Source organism: Microcebus murinus, chromosome 2 (genome assembly GCF_040939455.1).
Source record: "Microcebus murinus isolate Inina chromosome 2, M.murinus_Inina_mat1.0, whole genome shotgun sequence".
Classification (NCBI taxonomy): Eukaryota; Metazoa; Chordata; class Mammalia; order Primates; family Cheirogaleidae; genus Microcebus; species Microcebus murinus.
The window spans coordinates 28,604,409-28,626,804 of record NC_134105.1 but is presented as its reverse complement, the minus strand read 5'-3'; the positions used below and the strand labels follow the sequence as shown (position 1 = coordinate 28,626,804).

The window sequence follows — 22,396 nt, the reverse complement described above, 5'->3', positions numbered from 1 at the left end:
TGGATCTATATATGTTATATATTTATGTTTATACATATATATACATGTATATATTTTCTAGTTCTGTCTGCTAAGTGATCCTATAAGTAATGACATTCCAACAATGAGCATACTCAGCACCCAGATCTTGGTTTCTAAATAACATACTTCACCCAAAAGAATCAGAACTCCTTAGAGAAATAGCTGATTCCAGGGCTGGGGCTGGCAAAGGCAAGATGAATCTGGGACACTTTGTTTTGTCAAAAAGAAAAGAACTCAAACAACAACAGGGACATGTTAAAAGGAGGTTCCCATTGGCTAAATTTGGGAAATTTTGAGCATCAAAATAATGAAAACAACAACAGTAACAAATTACATATGACTGAATAAAATATGAAACTGTGAGTACATATTGACATAAATAACTAAAGAAGAAAGGAAGAGAGGGAGGAAAGAAGGTAAGAAAGAAAGTAAGGAGGGAAGGAAGGATGGGAAGTATGAAGGGAGGAAGGGAGAGAGGCAGGCAGGCAAAAAGAAGGAAGGTTGATTTTCCCTTTTAATAGAATGTAAATTGTAAAAATGGAGAAGGAATGACAAAATTAGAAAATCAATTTTTGCAAATGTGATACTTTAATAATTGATTCAGTCAAGAATCAACAATGGAGGCCAAACTAAAACTAGCTGACAGAAGTTTGATGAAAAACAAAAAATTTTAAAAAATTAAAAAAAATTTTTTTTTTTGTAAAGATGGTGTCTTATTGTGTTGCTCAGCCTGGTCTCAAACTCCTGGCATCAAGTGATCCACCCACCTTGTCCTCTCAAAATAATAGAATTATAAGCACCACCAGCCCAAGAATAAAACAGGGTATTTAAATAGTCTCAAAGTATCTCCCCATAAGGTACACAGTAATTACAAAGGGAAAACAGTAAAAAGGAATCCCACAATTAACATCAGCAATGATGAGATGAATCCATGTCATGTCTCCTGATATGACACAGCCATGTGCCAAGGACACACACTATCACTTCTGTGGTATTCCTGCCAAAAATGTAAAACCTGAATCTAATCATGAGGAAGCCTTAGAGAAACACAAATAGAAGGACAAAACATTCTACATTTATTCTATAAAATAAAGGGTCTGCATCTTCAAAAATGTTAATGTCATAAAAGATGAAACTGTTTCAAGTTAAAGAAATCTAAAGAAACACCGCAACTAAATGCAACATGTAATCCTTGATTGAATCTTGGACCAAAAATATTTTGGGGGAATAGGGGAATAAAGGGCTTTATTAAGTCAACTGATGAAATTTTTATAAGGTCTGAGTTTGGATAACAGTATTAAATCAATGTTAATTTTCTGATTTTAATTGTTGTTCCATGGGAATGTAAGAAACTTTCCTTTTTTAAAAAAAAAAATGCACACCAAACTATTTAGGGGGTAAAGGAGCATCATGTTTGGAACTTACTCTCAAGATAAAAGAAGAATATTATTATATATACATACATAGGAGAAAGTGATAAAGCAAATGTAGAAAAATGTTAACATGTGGGAAATCTAGGTAAAAGGTATGAGAATAAAACTTTTCTGTACATCTGAAATTATTTCAAAATATAAAGTTATTAAAAGGCGGCAGTCTTTTAAAAGAGATGAATATTGACCTTTATTTCTTAGTGTGTTCTATTTTTTAGGACAAATAGATTTTGGATGACTCTACGGAAAAGTAAAAACCTTCCATATGATAATTACAGGCTCATACACCATGCCTCATATTATATCCTTCTCAGCCAGTAAAAATTATACTGCCCTCTCACCTTTCTCCTTAGGCTTAGGAACAGCTGGGAAAGTAAGAAAAATCACTCCTCCTCATTAGCCATTCCTTTCCCTCCCCTTTAAACTCCCAGATCAAATTTAATAGCCTTCATAGAGCTCTTTCATACCATCCTAAGTAGAAATGTTCTAGTAACACCTCTAAATTCCTATAGTGATCTCTGCTTGGAAATCTAGTAACTATTGTATGACATCTGTTATACTGAACTCTCCAATTATAACTTCAACCTTTTATTCTTTAACTACACTATAAGCCAAAAACACAGGCCTTGGCTTACATTTCTTTGCATGCCTCAGAGGACAAAATAAAGCAATTCAATATTTGCTGCTTTTACTTCAATACCACCCTACATCTTTATTGTACTTTACTTTTCCAGGAAGCTCAGTATACATAACTTTTAAAACAACTATGTGACTCATGCATTATAATCTCCATTTTACAAGAAAGAAAACTAAGGATTAAAGTTAAGTTGTTCAAAGTCATGGACAGAGTGTGCATCAAAGTCCACATTAGAATCTGAGTCCTTCCTTCTGTGTATTGAGTCATATGACTGAAGGTAACCATGTCACTGAAAGTAGCATAGGTACATAAGGGATAGAAAAGAGAGCAGCACCTTTACTAAGCAGTTTTAAAATACACAGCCCAAATGCACTGCTTATAATAATTTACTAGTCTGTTTGCCTTCTCAACTCTGCAGGAAACTAATCAGCAACACATGGGGAGCTGAAATCATGCTTCTCCACAGGTAAAAGACACTTATAAGTTACAGAGGAAAAAACCCTGGGTAGGACTGTCAGTCCAGTGCTTCATTTCTTAGGATCCAAACTCTTGCCATCCCATTAATTCTGAAGGCATTCACTCTGCAACCAGCGCCCACCTTGTTCTTAGAGCTTACCTCTTGCTCAGCAATCCTTAATGCATTGTCCTGCCGGGCATCCTTGTCAGTCCTAGAGTTGGCGAGGGACTGAATTCGTTTGACCACCCTCTGTTCACACTCCTCCAGGCGTAGCCGGATATTCTTCAGCTCTGAAATGTACATCTTGGCCACAGTCTCCTCTTTGTCCTCTGTGAATGCAAAAGCACAGAACACCGTTAAGCTCCACAGCAGAGATCAGCAAATCTGAGGGAAACAGAACTATCCTCAGACAGGAGGCATTACTGGCTCTGGAGACCCAATATCCCACTGATGAAATGACGATCTTAAATTTCACACATTATACACCCACCTTTGAGGATCCAAACACGTTATAGTCACAAGAAAATGTGATAGGCTGATTAGCAATAACAAGTGCAATATCAAAACTTCTTCCACTATCTAATTTTGAGAATTCATCTCTACAAGTTTTTCTCTACTTCAAATTTTTTAGCAACTCAAATGGAAAAAGGTGGTGATGTTACTTTGTAGTTTATATGAAGGGTCCTGCAGCACCCTTCGGGGAACTCATTCCACTACTGTCTTTCCCTCTTCCCAATGCACACACCATTCTCCATGGACTTCATCAGGTGCTGGAAGTGGGCTTTACAAGCTTCCACCTCCTCTTCCAAGCGCAAGCGATCAGCCACTGAGAAGAGCACAGAGTCACGACTATCGTGCAGAAAGTCTTCATAGTGGGCCTGGAGGTTCTTCATAACCTGGTGGCACTCCCCTGGTGCAAAGGATCGAAGCTAGAGAGAAAAAGCCAGAAGAAATTGCAATAGAATGATAACATAGCACTTTCTTTCTTCCTCCTTTTTACTGAAGTCTAACATACATACAAAACAGTGCACAAACTATAACTGTAAACATGTTGATTTCAACATATTGAACTCATTCATTTAATTAGCATTCAGATCAAGAAACAGAACATTACTAGCACCCCAAAATCACTCTTTGTGCTCCCTGGACATAACTCTTAATATTTGTTATTTCACTGGTATTCATCTACTATTAATACATACTCTTACGCAAAAGAGATGCTTGTCCTACAGTGACAAAAAGCCAGAAACCTTCTCCTCTTGCTGAGAAGACCAAAGATGTTACTTATTTTGATTAGGAATTTTCTTTATCATTCAAACTGCTGTTTCTAGCTTGTAAAACCCTCAGATCCCTAATTCTGAAATAGTGTCTCTGACTCCACTTTACTGCATGTGGGTTGGAAGTCTCATAGTAATGGAAAAAGTTCCTTCTGTAAAAAGCATACCAGTAGGCTGTGAGCCTGGGGTAAAGTTTTCACCATTACCTTTTCTAGGTTCCAGGTCTGTACAAGGTCAAGGTCCTTCCGAAGATAATTCCAGGAGATAAGGCTTTTGGTGTTAACATGTAGCTGGTGCCACAGGGCCATCACCTTCTGATAAGATTGCTCCACCCTAGACACAACACATACACTGACTATAGCTTTTGTAAGATTTGAGCTCCACATTAAAGACCTTCTAAGGAAAAATGTGGTTGTCTTAGCAGAATTGCGCTTCTATATTGAGCAGAGAAAGGCAATAAGTCAAATACCAACAACATAAGAATCATTAGACTAAATTAATCAAGACCTTCAATTTGGATTTACCACAGTATTACATATATTATGTTAGCACATATTGAGCAACGTCATTAATATAACCGGGCTATGATATTAATATGATTATGAGAAGTTAAAGAGAAGAAATAACCAGAGAGAGCAATAACAAAGTATAAATAAAATAACTCCATTTGGAATTGCTGTAAAATAATGATAATCGATGCTTAAAAAGTGATTTGTTAAGTTCCATATATTTATAAAAATGCTAAATTGTTCAAAAATTAATAGCAACTTAAGAAGTTCACCTGGTATATAAAAGGAAGAGTTTGAGAAGATTTTTTTCTTAAGATTCCATACCTAATTCAATCTCAACTTCTAGAAGACTTACACACACACACAGACACACTCATGAATACACCAAGTTACCTTGAATTTAAGTTGAGAAGAAAATGTGAGATATAAAGAATAGGATGGAAAACAAGAAGGCAGGACATTAGTTAAATAAAAGAAGTTAAACCTATTAATTTATCTTTCTTCTCTCCAAAAGTCCCAATAAAATTTCAGTAAAGTTGAAATAAAAAGTTCAGGAAATCTCAAAAAAAGACTGAAAATACAAAGAAATAAAAAATAGAAAATTAGAGAACATGAGAAAATCAGTTCAGGGTGGATATTTGAAAAATATGAATTCTTAAAAGAACAGAAAAAACATAGAGAACAAAATAATCCAAGAAAAATTTTCCCAGATCCAAAAGATTAAGTTTACAGTTTGTATTCATTAGCACAATGAATGCAAAAAGACTCAAGCCAAAGGTCCATTTCAAAGATTAGAGACAGGCCAGGGGCGCGGTGGCTCACGCCTGTAATCCTAGCTCTTGGGAGGCCGAGGCGGGCGGATTGCTCAAGGTCAGGAGTTCAAAACCAGCCTGAGCAAGAGCGAGACCCCGTCTCTACTATAAATAGAAAGAAATTAATTGGCCAACTGATATATATATAAAAAATTAGCCGGGCATGGTGGCGCATGCCTGTAGTCCCAGCTACCCGGGAGGCTGAGGCAGAAGGATCGCTCGAGCCCAGGAGTTTGAGGTTGCTGTGAGCTAGGCTGACGCCACGGCACTCACTCTAGCCTGGACAACAAAGCGAGACTCTGTCTCAAAAAAAAAAAAAAAAAAAAAGATTAGAGACAAAAAGAAGACTTTAAAAGCTTCCAGGGAAATAAAGATTTCATTCAAAAGGTAAAAATATCAAACTGTTCTGTATCATAGCAGTGGTGGAGGATACACAATTTCAAGGCTTTGTCAAGACCAATAGTACTACTCGCTATAATAGTTAAAATTTACTGTTATGTAAACCTAAAAAAATTTAAAAAGGATACAGGATGAAAATGACACTGTACATTTCAACAAGAAATCCTGGAAGCTAGAAAGCAAAAGAGCAATGATTTCAAGGTTCAGAGTGAAAATAATTTCCAAAAGTATTGTGTATCTGGCCAATTAATTATGAAGGTAGAAGAAAGATATTTTAAGAGATGAGAGGTTTCAAAAAATTTACCTCTCATGCAACCTTTTCAGTAAGGTACTGGAGAATGTGATCCACCAAACTGGGGAAAAAAACAAATAAATAAGACTTGGAATCTAGGTATCAGTGGGTCCAACAGAGAAGAGAGGTAAAGTGAATCCCCAAGGTGAAGATGAAGTGAAATGCCAGAGAGGCAGTACTGAATCAGGCCTACAGGACAGGTCCAAACTGGAAAAGGAAGATAGAATGGTCTAGAAGAGATGTTTCCAAGAAAAAACACAAAACAAAATCACCTATGGTATTTGGCCATATTGAAAAGCCTGTAACAGTAAAGTAGGAGAGTTCTGAGGATAAATTCATTATATGCAAATAGACAACTAAGCAAACTAAAAAGCAAAATAACTACCTACTCCCAGGTAATAAAAAGTTACACAGGAAAGTAAATAAAATTTATTCATACATATATTCACTTACCAACTCATTCATTCTTTTCAATAAAAAAAACATTTATTGAGTACCTATTATGTACCAGCAATAGTTCTAGGTGAAGATACAGAGGCAAACAAAATCAACAAAATCTCTCATATGAGGAGAGAAGCAATAAACAAATGCATATTAAATGTTCTAAAGAAAAATGAGTAAAGGAGATAGTGACAGGCAATGAGTGGGAGTGACAGTCAGCGAGTGGGGATGGCAGTCCATGAGGGTGATAAGATGAACTGTATGCAGGGAAGGAGTAAATAATGTAAATATCTGAAGCAAGCAGGAAGTGCAAATGCTCTGAAGCGCGAACACACTTGCTGTGCATGAGAAACAGGAAAAAGAGTAGAGTGGCTGCAGCTGAGTACAAGCAAGGGGCGTGGCAGAGGATGAGCTCAGAGAGGATAGGCACAACTGTCTCACAATAACCCTCTAGAATACTATGAGGCTCAGCTTTAAACAATTTAATGTACTAACCAAACAAAAAAATATCAATTTAAACAAAAATTGTGATGTAAATACATTTGGAAAATGAGTGAAGAAGAAATATATACAAGGACATACATGTGTATATGGAAAGAAAGCTAAATGTTAATTTCCTAGAGTAAGAAGTTAATAAGATAATTTCCAAAGTTGAAAAACAAATCAGGAAATAGCAGGAAAAAAAATCACATTTGAAAATCTGGAGTTAAACCCAATAAAATCTGCTAAAATAGCTAGAAATAGTTGACTCTGGGAAGTAGAATGTTGGACTGGGAGACAAAGAGGTGATTGTTAGTTTCTACTCTAATAAACTTTGAAGTATAATCCAATTTTTAAAATATGTACACATATTACTTTAATGAAATAAAATAAAATTAGCTTTCATTACAAAAATCAATCTTCTGAGAGTAAACTGTTCATAAGCAAGAATTTCTTTAAAATGAAATATACTGAATATACTTCAACTTAACAAAAATATTTATTGAAGATCTACTATGTGGCTGGTAGTATGACACTTGATATCCCTAAAAGGAGGTCTTTCCCAGGAAAAAACTGACAACTTAGTCGCTCTGTTCAAGGAGATCGCTAATGCAGATTCATCCCTCCTTCAGTTCAACCGGGCCAACAGCAGAGGCCACAGTACTGGGGCAGCTGAGCAAAGTTACCTGCTGGCCATCTCAATAGCATCCTTATTGGGTGGGGGGATGAGGAAGCAGACTGATGGCACCATTGCCTCATTCCCTGTGGGGCTGATCACTTTCCACTTTGTCCGATGCGAATTATCTTCCAGCACACACTCATCATTCTTACAAATAGTGATCTGAAGAAACAAATTCATAAGTTATTGTTAATGGATAAACCAACAACTCATTACTAGCTGGTGCCTAATCCCAAGGCTACGAAATTCTTAAGACAAAAATCTGCTTAAGATCTACTATCACTTAGTGAGGACTCCTGATTTTGACAAAAAATAATGGGTATAAATTCATAACACAGGAAAAACTGTGATATCAAATACATCAAGGATACAAGTATTTATTAAATCAAGGAAACAAGTGTTACATGCCAAGTAACTTGGTAAATGAAAGTTATAAGGAGATAAGATCCTCAAGAGCAATCTCTGCACCAAAACTATTAAAATAAAAATTAATGGGACATGAATAATCAAAACAATGTTTTGTGATACTTTCTTCTCCTCCCTTCCTATCATCCCACGCAAACTCCTGAAAATGTTTAAGCATTTTGGAATCATCAAGTCTTTCTCTTGAGAGACAAGTGACCAACATTATTATCTCTATTTTGTAGACAGAAATACTGAGGTACAGAAAATGCAATCCCATTCTTTTATTCATTCATTCTTTTGTATAACAAATATTTCTTGTGTGCCTACTATATGCTAGGACACTAGAGATAAAAATGGTACAATGGTAAGCAAACATGGTCTATATTCCACATACTCTTGTGGGGCATATAGTTACAATATTGTGTGACAAAGGTAATTTACCAGAGGACAATGGAAAGGAAATGACCCAGTCTTGGCTACAGAGGTAAAGACAGATTATTCAGGACCTTAAAGGCACATTAAAGAGTTTAGACTTTCTCCCAAGAGCAATCAGAAATTGTCATATGACTTAAGCAGAGGAGTATCATTTTTTAAAAAAGATCATGCTGGTGGTGGGGTAAAGAATATATTGAATGGGAGGCTGATACAATAATCCAAGTGGAAGAAACTTAGGATCTAACTTAGGGCAGTAATAGCAGGGATAGATAGAAGTACATTTAAGGAATATTTAAAAATTAGCATTGACTTAGTGGTCCTACTAGCTCTGGGGGATATGGTCAGGGATATCTCCCAGGTGCTACAAAGTACCATCTCTGTCAGCACTTAGGCAACTGGGTGGATGATAATACCAATCACTGAGGCAGAAAGCAGTTCAAGATTATAAAGTTGAGTTGTTTTTTTTTTTTTAATGATAGGAGAGATTTAAGCATGTTTAAATTCTGATTTTAAAAACTCTATAATCTGATCTTTCTTTATCATCATAACCCTAACTGAAGGCTTCCCTTCTCTGTTCCTTCCCTCTGGAGCCTGCAGGTACCTTTTCCACCTCCTCACCTCAATCTGCCGATAGTCACAGATGGCCTTAACAGAAATGGTGCTCTTTAGCACATGGTCAGGACTGCGTGGTTTTAACTGAACGATGGTTTTTGATCTCCCGACAAGACTGGCAACGGAACTCTTGGACTGTATAAGCTGCTCCTTTTCATCCTATAAAATGAGAAGAAAACAAAGAAGACATTAATGTGGCTGCTCAGGGTGACTAAGTCAACAAAGAAAACTGAGGGCTCCACTCCCTCAGAGAATGTCATTTCTCAGTTACGTAGGGATCGTTAGTGGAGCCATCTTAACAAGGACAAAGAAAAAAGGAGAGAATGTTTCTGTCCTCTACCAAGTGCTTTTGTACTCAAAATTTGCAGCTTTCTCCCTGTGCCCTTTTCAATGAACCATAAAGCCACATGCAAAAAACAAAACAAAAACAAAAACAAACTTCGAGCTGCCAAATACAGCTATATAGCTAATAAAGGACTTCCCCAAATATGGTTCAGAGAACATGAAAGTTAATAACAATAATAATAACAACCATATTATTATTATTATTCAGTTTCTCACTGGTAGAAACCAGTTCTTCCCTTTCTGCTTAGGAGAAGCTAGAGTTATAGTTATTTAAAAATTTTTAAATAATTATATCTCCCAAGCTCCACTCCAAATATTTTACTTTCCTAAATTGAGTTAAGCTTTCTAGAGAAAGATCTTAGCTCTTCAATCAACAATGCTGTTGGTGAAGGCATCATGATAAATGACTTAGAGTTTACCTTTTAGTATCTTGTGCTATATTCATGTAAATTTGATTGGTTTCAAAGAAGTATAATGCAAAATTGAAACTCTCAAATCTCTGAAAACCCAATAATCTTAAAAACTAATGAATTTTTTGACGACAAAATTGGTAGCAATCTACTACCAATTCCATTAGCAAGTAAAAGATAACCTTTCTCTGTTAACCAGGATGTTTTAAGTCCATTTTGAGGTATAAAAGTCCCCAGAAGGGGGATAGGCATAGATGTGATGAGAGTAAAGAGTTAATAATGTGGGGAAATGCCATTAAAGAATTAAGAATATGCATGTAAAGAAAAAGAAATGCTTAAACAAACTACCTGTGCCTGTCCCCGGGAGCATGATTGGAAGAAATACAACTTTAACTTATTAGTTAAGAAAGAGGAATGGAATATATTGGGAAGACAGCCACACTTCCAAGCTTGAGAGCTGGTCTACCCATTTCAGTTTCCTTGCAATAAAGATGTCAATTTCTGTCTAACCCACAGCCAAACATCTCAAACTCCAGAGACCAAGTGCTCAGCGTGGTAAAAGTTCTGAAAAGAACCAGAAGCCAGGACAGATGCTCCCGAACCTGACGGGCAAGCTGAGGACAAGCTGAGGACAAGCTGAGAGCAGACCCAGGTGACTCCATGCCCCGATGATGCCGCCAACCCGACGCCCCTGACCTGGAGAGGAGGGAACAGAGCAGCGACCCTCGAGAAGAGAAGATGTGACAACAACTGCAGAGAAGTGACCCTATGACAGAAGGTACTCTGTGGGAGGGAGGAGATAATAGCCAAGGATTATATTCCTCCTTCATATTTGTAGTACCTCCAAGAGAGACATTTTAGAGACAACATCTGAAAAGTAGGTTTTTATTCTTCATTCCAAATTAATTAAACTAACAGACTATTTGCCTAGGTGAATGTAAACCTATTCATAGGTTTACAATACCTGAAAGTGTGGGGAAAAAAATCAACTAGTGTTCACAAATGCCTAAATCTCACCCACCAAAAATATAAACTGTTTTGGGTTATTCTGGTTCTCTTATTTAGAACTTTCTATTGAAATGTGAAACTCCCCTAGCTTCTCACACAGGAAAAGTAATTTCCCTATTGCGTATATTCTATCTTAATTTGAGATGTAGCTTGAGCCCTGTCTTGCACACAATAAATGTAAGCAGCCCTGCTGCTAATTTTTTCTCCAGCACTGCTGAAGGAATAATTCACTGGAGAAAATGAATATAAAATTGATTTGGATTAAATATTGGATGCAAAACTATTTTTTAAAAGTTAATGTTACCACATAAATAAACTGGACAAATATTAATTATACCTAAATAAGATTTTAATGTTGGCCTTAATCAAAATCGATTTTCTAATACCTCATCATTACCAAAAGAAAATTACCAATGAGGAAAAGTTTGGCTCAGGTCTATTGCATGTTTTAACTATTTTTGGCATAAGAGAGTAAAACAGAATTTGATATCAGCTAATACCATTCAACCCTATTTTTCATGCTCTATACCTCAACCTTGGCTCTAACTATTGCATTAAAATAGGAACAATGCAAAGAAAGTACAATGAGCATTAAGTGGCTCAGGGGGATGACTAGGCCTTTGCTTCTATAACATACCCAAAGAAATCTTATTAGCAACTTCTTTAAGGAAGGAAAAGGAAAAAAGGAAAGGGACAGCACAAAATTGATTAAACTCTATTTGAATGTGAGCCAAACTTTATTACAACAATGACCCACTGCCCTGGAGCTTTTAAGGATATAAGCAGCAGCAGCTGACATGGTTTACTCTGTTTCTCAGAAGTAATCATCCCCACTGATACAACACCCACCATGGAGTCCTGGAGCAGGTCCTCAAGACGGGATAAGCTGGTGTTGTGGTCACAGGAATATTTTCGTTTGATGGAATCTTGGAGGTTCCTCAAGAATGACTCCAGGTCTCGTGCATCACTGAAGAACTGCAGGAATACAAGAGAAGAATGTCATGCACTCAATATGTCTGAAGACCAAGATGTAAACGAAAAAACAATCTTACTGTGCACAGCTGAGCAAAGCTGATTACACTCTAGTGGATTAGTGATGGCTCATCACAAAGGCCATAGCAGTGTAAACTGAAGGGCTTAAAAAGCCATGCCAGCAAAATACTAGTGATGACTACCACAAAGCCTACTAAACCCCACAGAAAAGTTAGCCTGTTTCACTCTCTCAGAAATTATTGCTCTTTCTTTCTCACTTCTGGCTAGTGACAGCATTTGGCCATAAGGTATATTTCATGGGCCGGGCGCGGTGGCTCAAGCCTGTAATCCTAGCACTCTGGGAGGCCGAGGCGGGCGGATCGCTCGAGGTCAGGAGTTCAAAACCAGCCTGAGCAAGAGCAAGACCCCGTCTCTACTACAAATAGAAAGAAATTAATTGGCCAACTAATATATATATATATATAAAATTAGCCGGGCATGGTGGCTCATGCCTGTAGTCCCAGCTACTCGGGAGGCTGAGGCAGGAGGATCGCTTGAGCCCAGGAGTTTGAGGTTGCTGTGAGCTAGGCTGACGCCATGGCACTCACTCTAGCCTGTGCAACAAAGTGAGACTGTCTCAAAAAAAAAAAAAAAAAGGTATATTTCATGAAAAGTCTATGGTTTGAGTGGTCAAATGTTTTAATTCATTGATATGATTACAAAATAATCAGGAAGATTATTTAATTTAGGGCAAAAACAGACATAATAGCTTATTTTCTCTTCCCACTCTCATCTGAAAATAAGTAGTATACTCTTTCATGTTGTGACAGATTGAAAAAAGGCCCTAATGTTTTACAGAGGTGGAGTCTATTTCTCCTCCCCTTGAAGCTGGGCATGGCCACATGACTTGCTTTGACCAAAGGCACACTAATAAGTGTTACAGAAACATAAAAAAGTACTTGTGACTACTCAGGTGACTGAGGCAGGAGGATCACTTGAGCCCAGGAATAAGAGGTTGCAGAGAGCTATGATGACGCCACTGCACTCCTGCCCAGGGCAACAGAGCAAGACCCTGTCTCAAAAAAACAAAAACCAAAAAAGCACTGCTGCACTGGAACTTGGTCTCTTTTGCTATGGAACATAGACACTTTGTGAAGAAGGTCACTGGATGCTAGAGACATGTGGCCTTAGACCCCATTACTCCAGCCAAGTGTCAGACATGTGAGTGATGCCATTTGGGACCAGCCAGCCCCCCAGCCTGTCTGCCCAAGGCAGGCCAGATGAGAAAAACCACTCAGCTGAGCCCAGCCCAAACTGCTAACCCATAGAATCAAGAGCCAACTAAAATAATTGTTGTTTTAAGCAAGTAAGTTTTGGGGTGGTAGTTTATACAGTAAACCATACATATGCACAAATAGACATGCACACACACAAACACAAAGCCCATCATACCTGAAAGTAAGCAGTATTTTCTTTCACATGCTGCTCAACACACAAGCACAGCTGCTTCATCCATTGTAATTGGGACTGGACAGCAGCACTGTAAGCCTGTGACAACCAAGCACACAGACAGAAGAGCAGGAGTTTAACAGACCCAATATATGTGTGCAACAATCTGCTCCAAGTAGAACTCTGCTAAAGGCTGAAGAGCCAACAGAAGAGAAGTGGAAATACCTGACTGGCATTTGCTCAATGGTTCCTATGAGTGAGAGGCTTGCATTTTATCCAACATGGTTTTATGAGAAGGCATATAGAAAAGCCTCTTCCACACTCAGTTGCAACTAAATGATCTGGCCAACAAAACCCAAGGATAGATGAATCCCTCCTGGATTTCTCCACTGTTTCTCTTCTCTGGGCAAAGGCACCACACTAACAGGTAAGATCTATCTGGACAGTAATTTGAAGAAATATGGTCCAAGTCACTTTTCCTCCTAAAGTTAGGAGTATCTCTTCTATTGTTTCTCTTAGTACTCTCCTTAGACCACTAAAACTGACTGTAGGCTTTTGAGGGCTATAGGAACGGTCTGGGATGAAAGGGAAAAGACAAATGATCCCTGACACTTCCTCCAGATCTTTTAGTAGAACAAAGCCTCTAATTTGAATACTTTTAAGATAATAACCTCTGAGCATTTGATCTTCACATATTCTCAAGTCACATACCTCCACAGTCTGCTTGGCTGGGTGGTTCTCAAGTGACAGCAGTTCTGCTGTATCTTGTAGAGACCGAAATACATCCTGTTTCCCCTCCAGTTCCATTGTCAACTCCTGAAAATTGAATTCAATTTTATGGAATAAGTGCTGTTAAGGGAGGGTAGCAACAAAGAAACAGCTGTGTTCTCTGCTCTACTTTAAAGGAACCTACAACATAGGATTGGTGCCAAAATGAGATATATACACAGTACATGCCAGAGGACTGAAGGGCAAAAATGCTGGAATTAATGGAAAATGATTCACAAAGGACACAGGACTTGAATAGACCTGAGAGTAAAGTGGGGAAAGAGAAAATGAGTACTGGAGCAGAGCAAAATAACAACTTTGCTGGAGCAGACAGTTCATGTCAGCACCCACGCCAGTACATGACACACCAGCAGGTGAGTATCAGTGACTGGCTGGTTTTGCTCAGACTGTTTCCTCAGCCTACAATGCTCTCCTCTGACTCTAAAGGACCCAATCTAAATGCCGGCGATTCTGCGAAGCTGGGTCCTGATGCTTACTATCAGGCGTATCCCTTCTCCTTGATGTTTTCAGAGCACTTTATCATAGCCTAATTTCAGTTTGTATATACACTGTTTACTTTATTATAGTATCCATTCTTTCTTCTTGACTTAAGAAGAATGCTATGCCACTCTCCAATCAGAAGAAGCCTATGTTTTTAAAGAATCCTAAATTAATAGAATTAAAGTATCTAGCCAGGCATGGTGACTCATGCCTATAATCCCAGCTACTTAGGAGGCTACGGCAGGAGGACTGCTTGAGCCCAGAAGTTTGAGGCCAGCCTAGGCAACATAGTGAGACCCCATCTTTAAACAAAAAAAGGAAAAAGAATAATCAACAACAAAAAGAATTAAAGTATCTAAAGTGTTAGTTAAAAAGCTCCCTCTTTGCATAGAATTTACAAAATCTTTAAAATCCTCTGAATGTGGAAATACTAAAAGTAGCAAAAAATTATCCCACTTGTCTACATCTTTCATTGAAAAGAATAAAAAGCATCATCCCATTGTCCAATGCTGAATTTCCTTCCCATTTTACAAATGAAGAGATTGAAACAAAAAATTATTAAATAAGTTAGGAAGAATTTACAAATTTGTGGGAAGCCAAGTGTATACTCCAATTAAACAATATTATACTAAGCATTTTGCCTAGATTAGCTCATTAAATCTTACTCAATCTTTTATACAACCTTTGAAATGGTGCTATTATCCCATTTTACAGAGGTCCAGAGAGATTAATTGACTTGCCCAAGGTCACAGAGCTAGTTAGTGGAAGAATAAACTTATGACATTCAGATGCTCATCCAAAAAATAAAAATTAAATTAAAAATAAGAAAGAAAAGAATTTGAACTTAGATCTCTCTCACTTCAAAGGCTAAAGCCTATAATCTTAACCACAAAGCTGTATTGCTTCTGAAATGACTCAACTTGCATATTGCTGCTCTATTCACCCAAGACACTGCCTTTCTAAATGCATTCTAAATAAATTAATTCTCAGGTTCTCCTGTCCTTCTCTGTACATTTCTCACATGCACAGATACACTGAGTAGGGTCTTCCAATCACCCAAGCTTTCGGCAGACTAGTCTCTCTGCCTCCTTCTGCTGCTACTAAATAAATATGACAGGCCTGCTGTGCTAGACTTACAGAGAAGTAATTTCTCTTGGCTGAGATATTGGGATTGTTGTCACTCCAGTCATATGCTAGTTCCTCCTCCTCCTTCTCATTCAACCAGATCAACTCAGCTGTAGCTCTGAAGACAAATTTATGCAGGCTCTGAAGATGCCGCATCCGGAAGCTAGAAGTTTCCTAGGCAAAGCAATGATTACACAGTTAGACTGCCAGCCTTTGTATCTGTAGAAGATAGCACATTTGACATCAAAGGAAAGAATAACTCAGGAAATGTATTTAATCTTGCTTTTTAATCTTTGGGTTCTTCTCCATGGATTCAAGTTTCATACAAGTTTGATATAAGATTCCCAGAACTCTTGTCAATCCTAGGGAGAAGACAGAACTCATAAGACCTTTGTGGGCCTCCCTAGATAAAGAATGATCCTAGGCCTGTCCTACTTTGAATAATCTTGAAAGACAGGAATGAAAAACAACAGATAGGAGAGGAGTTCCTCTCTACCAATCTCAAACTTTTAATAATAGTTTTGGTGTCTCCAAGCCATATAGCCACTGGTTCAGGGAAGCACACTAGCTAGGATAGGTTCTACTTATTTAAAACTTGTCAAAGCAGTGGTTTCTGACCCATTAGGAAAGTTGAGAAAATGTTATAATACATTTGAACAACTGCACAGTAAATGATTTCCTAATAATTAGAAAAACAAAACAGGGCCAAACAATGTGCTTTCTGAATTAGGGAAGAGAGTTGTCTGCATGGAATGAGCAGAACTCACAAGTTAGTCAAAACTCACCTTCAATTTACAATACTGTGTCTCCAGCTTTCCAAGAGTTTCAACATAACTGGTACGGAAATTTTGGGACATCTTTCCCTGATAAGAAATGAAATAAAAATACATTAGAGAAAGAGTAAGTAAACTATATGTTATGGTTTCAACTACATAAATATTATGTCTGCACATAGATAATGATTGGTTGCTCTAAGGAAACAGAGGCTTAGATAATGAATCTCTCGGTCAGGTTTTATAGTTTGGTGCAAAAATAAGTGGGCAAGAGTCCAACAGGGTAACTACAACCAAAAGACCCTCACTATCCTGTCTTTCCAGCAATTCTGGGAGGCTTCTAAGCAAAACCTACACTTGATAATTTTCAGACTACTCAATTGCTTTTTTGAAGGGTAGAGTTAAAATAAAAAGTGGGAAGATAGAATAATAAGTGAGGGAGAGGTGAGCTAAGTGAATAAATTTCTCCACACCAGCTTTCTACTGCAGGCAGTTGGGAAAGTGAAAAGAGCATGAATTTTTGGAAGCACAGGGCTTGAGTTTGGACACTGCACCTGCTACTTATTAATTCTGACCTTAGCTTCTAGTATCACTTTTCTTTTTAGTAAAAAGGGATGAATAAAAATATCGTTCTCACAAGTTTATTTCAAAGATTAAGAGAGGCACTTCATGTGAAAAGGACATTCGTCATAAAGTACTACTCTTCATTATCATTCTTTTCCAGGGCCTCCTTCTCCTTAGAGACAGCTCTACTGTGCATATCGTCCTATTATCCCTTCTACCCCATACCTCCCATAATGTGGATTCTGAAGGCTACAGACCTCATACAACCTGGCCTCTTTAACACTTGCACCCAGTTCTTCTACACTGGTGTGGATGTGCTGCTGTGTTTCCAGCTGCAGCTCCACACTAGGAAGGTCATTGCCCCATTCTGCTCGCTCTAGTTTCATCTGGAAAAGAAAAAATATGTATGTATTAATTTACTACTGAGTTGGCAGAGGGAAAAAAGGTCAGAATCAATGTTTGAACAGGAAGATTAGGGGTAGTGGATAGAGCAAAAGGACACCTAAACCATCTCTGTCAATCTACAGCCTCTTATTGGAAAATATGCCATGACCACCCCTAAGGAGCTGGAGAGCAACCCCACCAACTATAGCAATAGAGGCAGCTTTTTGCTGCTGCATTATTCCTAAATTCATCAATCACAAAGGGTTCTTCATAGGCTTAACATGCTTAACTTTATAGTTTAGGCATTTTCCTTCAGGGAGTCTCTTCATTTCACAATCAGAACTGATATAAGAAAGAAATAACTTGGAAATATTTAGTTTTATTAATGGCATTAACTATTAGCCAATAGAAGATAATTTTAAAACAGCTTAATTTTGGATATTTTTAGTTATTGGGATAGGGGAATTTACTATCTGGAATTGAGAAGAATTTAACATAAAACAAAAGGGTTAGAAGGATAGGGGCAATGTCAAATTTGAATGATTATCCTAGAATATATGTAAATAATATACCTTGGAATTATGGTACAAAGGAGCCTTGCTTTAACTTAAGAATTGAAAGCTCTCACTCAAGAGTACAGTTAGCTAAAGGGAACAGATTCCTAAAGGGCTTCATATATAATAGAAAAGCATATGCTATTCACAGTGTGGGATTATAAGGAATCTGAGCTGACCTATCCTTCTAGATTTAAGAAGGGGGCTTGGGTCCCAGGCACCATCAATAGAGCAACCTGGTCCTTTTAAACAAGCTACTGGATGCAATAAACATTAGTGCACTGCATAAGCCTTTTGGACATATACATACCTGCATCTCTTCCACCCAAGACAGTAGTTCATATACAAATCGGAGATTGCCTTCATCTTCAGAAGAGGAGATGGACACAAGTTCAGCCCGTGTCATGGGCTTTCGGAACCAGGAGGTAGAAGAAGAATGGGTTGCCTTGGTCAGGGGTTCTGCTTTCAGATGAGTAGTGGTTAAAGTAGAGGGTGGAACCAATTCAAGTGAAGTGAAGTGGCCCTTGCGGTACAGGTTTGTACACTCTAGACGCAAGGTGACCAGCTCATCCTGCAGACGCATGACCCTGAAATGGAAGAAGAAAAAAAAGAAAGTGACTTAAATCTATAGCATACTTTTTAAAATAAAATCATTTCTATTCATTTGACAAGAATGTGCTAAAAATAAAAATGAGATCACGAAAGTATTCTGCAAAAGAAAATTTGTTATATGAAATGCAAGGTGATATTATTAACATCTTCATCTAGTTCGGAGTTGTCTTTGAGGCAAGTGCCAAATTACAGTATTAATTGGAGGGAAGCAAACCAAAGTACCTACTTATGGAGCCCTATTCTTGGCTCTGTACAGACTAGCCAAGTGACTGTGACTAGATAATCCTCATCCCATCTGCAGGTCTATAAAATGAGTACACTGGATCACCAATGTTTCTAAACCTGATGTGCTGACACACCCCTGCAGGTGACTCTGAAATACGTGGGGGTGTTATAAGATGCCACAACGATTGGGAGAATCCCACAGGTGCTTACTAGGAGGGGCCTACAATAAGGAGAAACTGTCCTCCATTATGAGAACTTTCCTACCCCAAATATCTGTAGTATCCCCATTGAGAGACTGACCTCTAAGGTCCAAGTTATAAGCCTGACTCTTGATTCATGAGCCTCAGTGGTAAGCAAGCCCTCCGTTTGAGTCCCTTGTTTCTCACCTAAAAGCCAGCTCTTCTAGTTGGTAGTAATTCTCATCCCGCAGGATCTGGAGATCCACCTGCAGTTGCCTGATGAGACCTTCACACTCCTGAATGTACATGATAACATCAGTCTCGCACTGTACAGGTTGTCCTGATTCCAGGTGAGCAGCATCCTGAGACAGAAAGAAAGATTAAGAATGGGAAAACTTTTGCTCACTAGGAGGGAGGGAGCCAAGGGGCTCACTGCAAAAAAGGAAATGACACAGCTGGATTCTTCAAATTGACTGTTAACCTCAACCATTAGAGCAGAGGATGAGAAGTGGAAAACATGTGACATAAGAAATGAGACAAAACAGAGACTTACAGCCTGCAGTGTATTCTTAGCTAGTGTTAGTTTTTCTTCACAGTTCAAAGCACCATTCTGGATTTTGTTTGCAATCTGCAGCAGCAATTCTAGCCTAAAATAAGGTAAAAACCATAGTCAGGTGCAAGGCCCAAAGCAGCCCAGCAAGTAATGTCAGATCACCTTGAGGCTCTGGACCCACCTCTCTACAGCTGGCCGAAGTGATTTCTCACGCTCCAGCATCTCAATGATGAGCTTTCCCCACTCTTCTTCCACATCATTTGGGTGATAACCTTGAGGCAGTTTAATTCGGCCAAATTCAATCCACACCTGAAAGAGATACTCTTTTAGTCCAAAAATACAGCCATGCCCTCTGGGACCAGTTTTCATTTGCTCTTTGTACATCACTTCTTGTTTCTTTTTTTTAACAGAAAGTGTCTTGTTCTGCCACCCAGGGCTGGAGTACAGTGGCATGATCATATAGCTCACTGCAGCCTCAAACTTCTGTGCTCAAGTGCCTCTCCCACCTCAGCCTCTTGAGTAGCTGGGACTACAGGTGTATGCCACCATGCCTGGCTAATTTTTTTATTCTTTGTAGAGGTGGGGTCTCACTGTGTTGCCCAGGCTGATCTCTGGCCTCAAGTGATTCTCCCTCCTTAACCTCCCAAAGTGCTAGGATTACAGACGTGAGCCATTGTTCCTAGCCCACTTCTTGTTTCTTTACTCAGCCAATCTACAGTTGTTCCCATTGTCTAATATGGGAAAACAATTAAATATTTAGCTGTGCCTCACCTTAAAGTGAGAGAAAAAAAAATCACCTCTAGGACATAGAGACTACCTATGCTAAATCCTCCCACTCCTTCTACTTTTGTGTAAATCCTTCTCTCCTCTAATTCCCCTTCTGGCAAAGTTAAATGCCCATCTCTACAACTTCAAATTCTCTAGGAATCAAAATGTAAATGGAAGTCTCTTTTTTTTCCACCCTAGGAAAAAACCTAAATTTTGAAAAGCAAGAAAACGCATCCACAAAACTCAAGATTTCTGAATAAATATATGCCATTTTCCAGTAAGTCCTTTTAAAAATACAAGGGGTTGATACTGCCCCTTTAACACCAAAATTGTTAAGCCCAGCCTGTGAGTGAGGCTGTATCTGTCATCCTGAGGGTATTGCTATTAACGCAGTTTGGGAAGAAAACGCAGAGAACCTGGCTAATCAAGAAGCAACAACAGGGCAAACCAGCAAATCCTAAGTCTCAGCAAAAGATAAGCTTCCTTACCTCTAATAATTTATACAATTCCTCAATTCTTCCTTTTTCTCTCTCCTTGGCCAGTATTTCTGTTTCTTTGAAGTGTATATATTGGTTATAAAGTGCCTACAAAATTAATATTTGGTGAATGAATGAATGGATGCAAACAACAGGGCCCAATTTTTCATGCCCTCACACCCAGAAGGTAGCAGCAGTAATAAGCTCTGAGACTTACTCCCTAGAAAGAATTTATCAAAACAGTTTAAGCCCCTGACTTTACCTTTAGTTCAACAGGGTTCTGGGGAAAGGATTTATCTGACATCAGGATGGTGTGCTGTTTGATCCAGGGAATGAGGGAGTCCACCCGGCTTTGGTATTCTTGCCACCTGGAGTCCACTTCCTATTGCCAGAAGGTAAACATCACACACCTGATTAGCAACATCCAAAAATAAGCACAAGAAAAAGTAGCTCAGGCCACTCCAAACCACATAAAATCCCTTTCCTCTAACTGCCTATACAGCTGCTCACAGTCCCAGTTTCAAAGCTCCTCAAGGGCTCTCAGGATGGTATTCAATTTCCTGACACCCAGAAAGGCTACAAACCAAGCTACTAAAAATATTCAGAAAAGATCCATGATACACTAATAAGCTGATATTAGTGGCTGAGAAAACACTGCCTCAGCTTGAATTTCAGCTCGGGACAAGAGGGACATTTTTTGCCACTATTTATCACCAAATGACCTGTGCTAAATGCTACAAAATTAGCAATATCTAGACTCATAAAGATAATGTGGATTAAGTGTGCTCTGTATAAAAGTGCTCTGCATACAATGAGTACTTAAGAAACATTGTCTGCTCAATGCATTCCACTCAAACAAACCAAAGTGAGAAGGTATTTTAGGAAAATGTTCTTTTACCGTAGCACTGATCCCTTCTCCACCCTCAGGGACTTTAGGGAAGGCATCATAAATTGAAGACACGTAAGTGATTACAGACTTTTCATCTGGAGATGGCACATCCACATCTGAGAAAGAATAGACAAGAAACTTCTTAGAACAAGGAACCTGCCAGAAGAAGGAACAGTGAATACATAACAAACTTACTCAAGTTCAGGAACTCTCACCTTCTGCATCCAGCAACCGGGTGACCCCCAGTCTTTCTGCCACTTCGAAAGCCTGTTCCAGATTCTCTCGGTTACTTTGGATTTGCACCCTCTCCATATCTACCAGGTCAGGTCTGTAAAAGTTCACCAAGGCACATGAAAGGTCAGCATCTACACATGGCACATGAGTTCACACAAAGAAAACCTCTTACCCATTCCCAGGGCTGAAAAAACACTGAGTTAGAAAGCAGGGGGTTTAGAAGGGTACTAATCCCATTTTTAACTACACATCAGGAGCCCAATGCTCCCTAATTCTAAATTTACAAAACAGTAGGTTTGTTGGATTTCATGGGAAAGGTATCATAAACTAGTACTAAAAATTGGGGCATGTTTATAGCCACTAACAGCGCAATAATTTTGGGTTTTGTCATTCAAAGTTCCTGTCTTCCTCACTCACCTCACTCCAGCCACGTGCTGTTGCTCAGTCACTCTGAGCAAGCCCCCAATTCAGGCCCTTTGCACTTGCTATTTCCTCCAACTGGAACACTCAGCTCCAGAGGCCCGCATGGTTCACTCCCTCATGGCTCTGCTCCGATGTCCTCATCAAAGAGGCCATCTCTGACCACCCTGTCCAAACTACCACTCTCTATCCCTCCATTGCATTTACGACAGCATATATTTATTTGTTTATTGTCTATTCTCCCCACTCAAGGGTAAACTCCATGACAGCAAGAACTTTTGCTGTTTTGTTCACTGTTCTA

General features: G+C 38.6%; 1 protein-coding gene across 26 annotated transcripts in view; it reads right to left on the bottom strand.

Annotated features, from left to right (window-relative positions):
• Positions 1-22,396, bottom strand: part of MACF1 (microtubule actin crosslinking factor 1) — a 358,950-nt gene that overhangs the window by 152,096 nt on the left and 184,458 nt on the right. For all 26 annotated transcript variants that reach the window (XM_075996862.1, XM_075996875.1, XM_075996872.1 and 23 more), the window contains 19 exons: positions 21,657-21,769; positions 21,451-21,557; positions 20,815-20,934; positions 20,565-20,660; positions 19,490-19,617; positions 19,309-19,402; positions 18,963-19,117; positions 18,050-18,326; positions 17,059-17,187; positions 16,250-16,327; positions 15,477-15,638; positions 13,782-13,886; positions 13,074-13,169; positions 11,499-11,624; positions 8,893-9,045; positions 7,442-7,596; positions 4,029-4,155; positions 3,291-3,474; positions 2,705-2,874 (listed from right to left, as the gene is read on the bottom strand). In XM_075996862.1, coding sequence (XP_075852977.1) covers positions 2,705-2,874; positions 3,291-3,474; positions 4,029-4,155; positions 7,442-7,596; positions 8,893-9,045; positions 11,499-11,624; positions 13,074-13,169; positions 13,782-13,886; positions 15,477-15,638; positions 16,250-16,327; positions 17,059-17,187; positions 18,050-18,326; positions 18,963-19,117; positions 19,309-19,402; positions 19,490-19,617; positions 20,565-20,660; positions 20,815-20,934; positions 21,451-21,557; positions 21,657-21,769 — 2,575 coding nt within the window. The remainder of the gene's footprint in view (positions 1-2,704; positions 2,875-3,290; positions 3,475-4,028; positions 4,156-7,441; positions 7,597-8,892; positions 9,046-11,498; positions 11,625-13,073; positions 13,170-13,781; positions 13,887-15,476; positions 15,639-16,249; positions 16,328-17,058; positions 17,188-18,049; positions 18,327-18,962; positions 19,118-19,308; positions 19,403-19,489; positions 19,618-20,564; positions 20,661-20,814; positions 20,935-21,450; positions 21,558-21,656; positions 21,770-22,396) is intronic.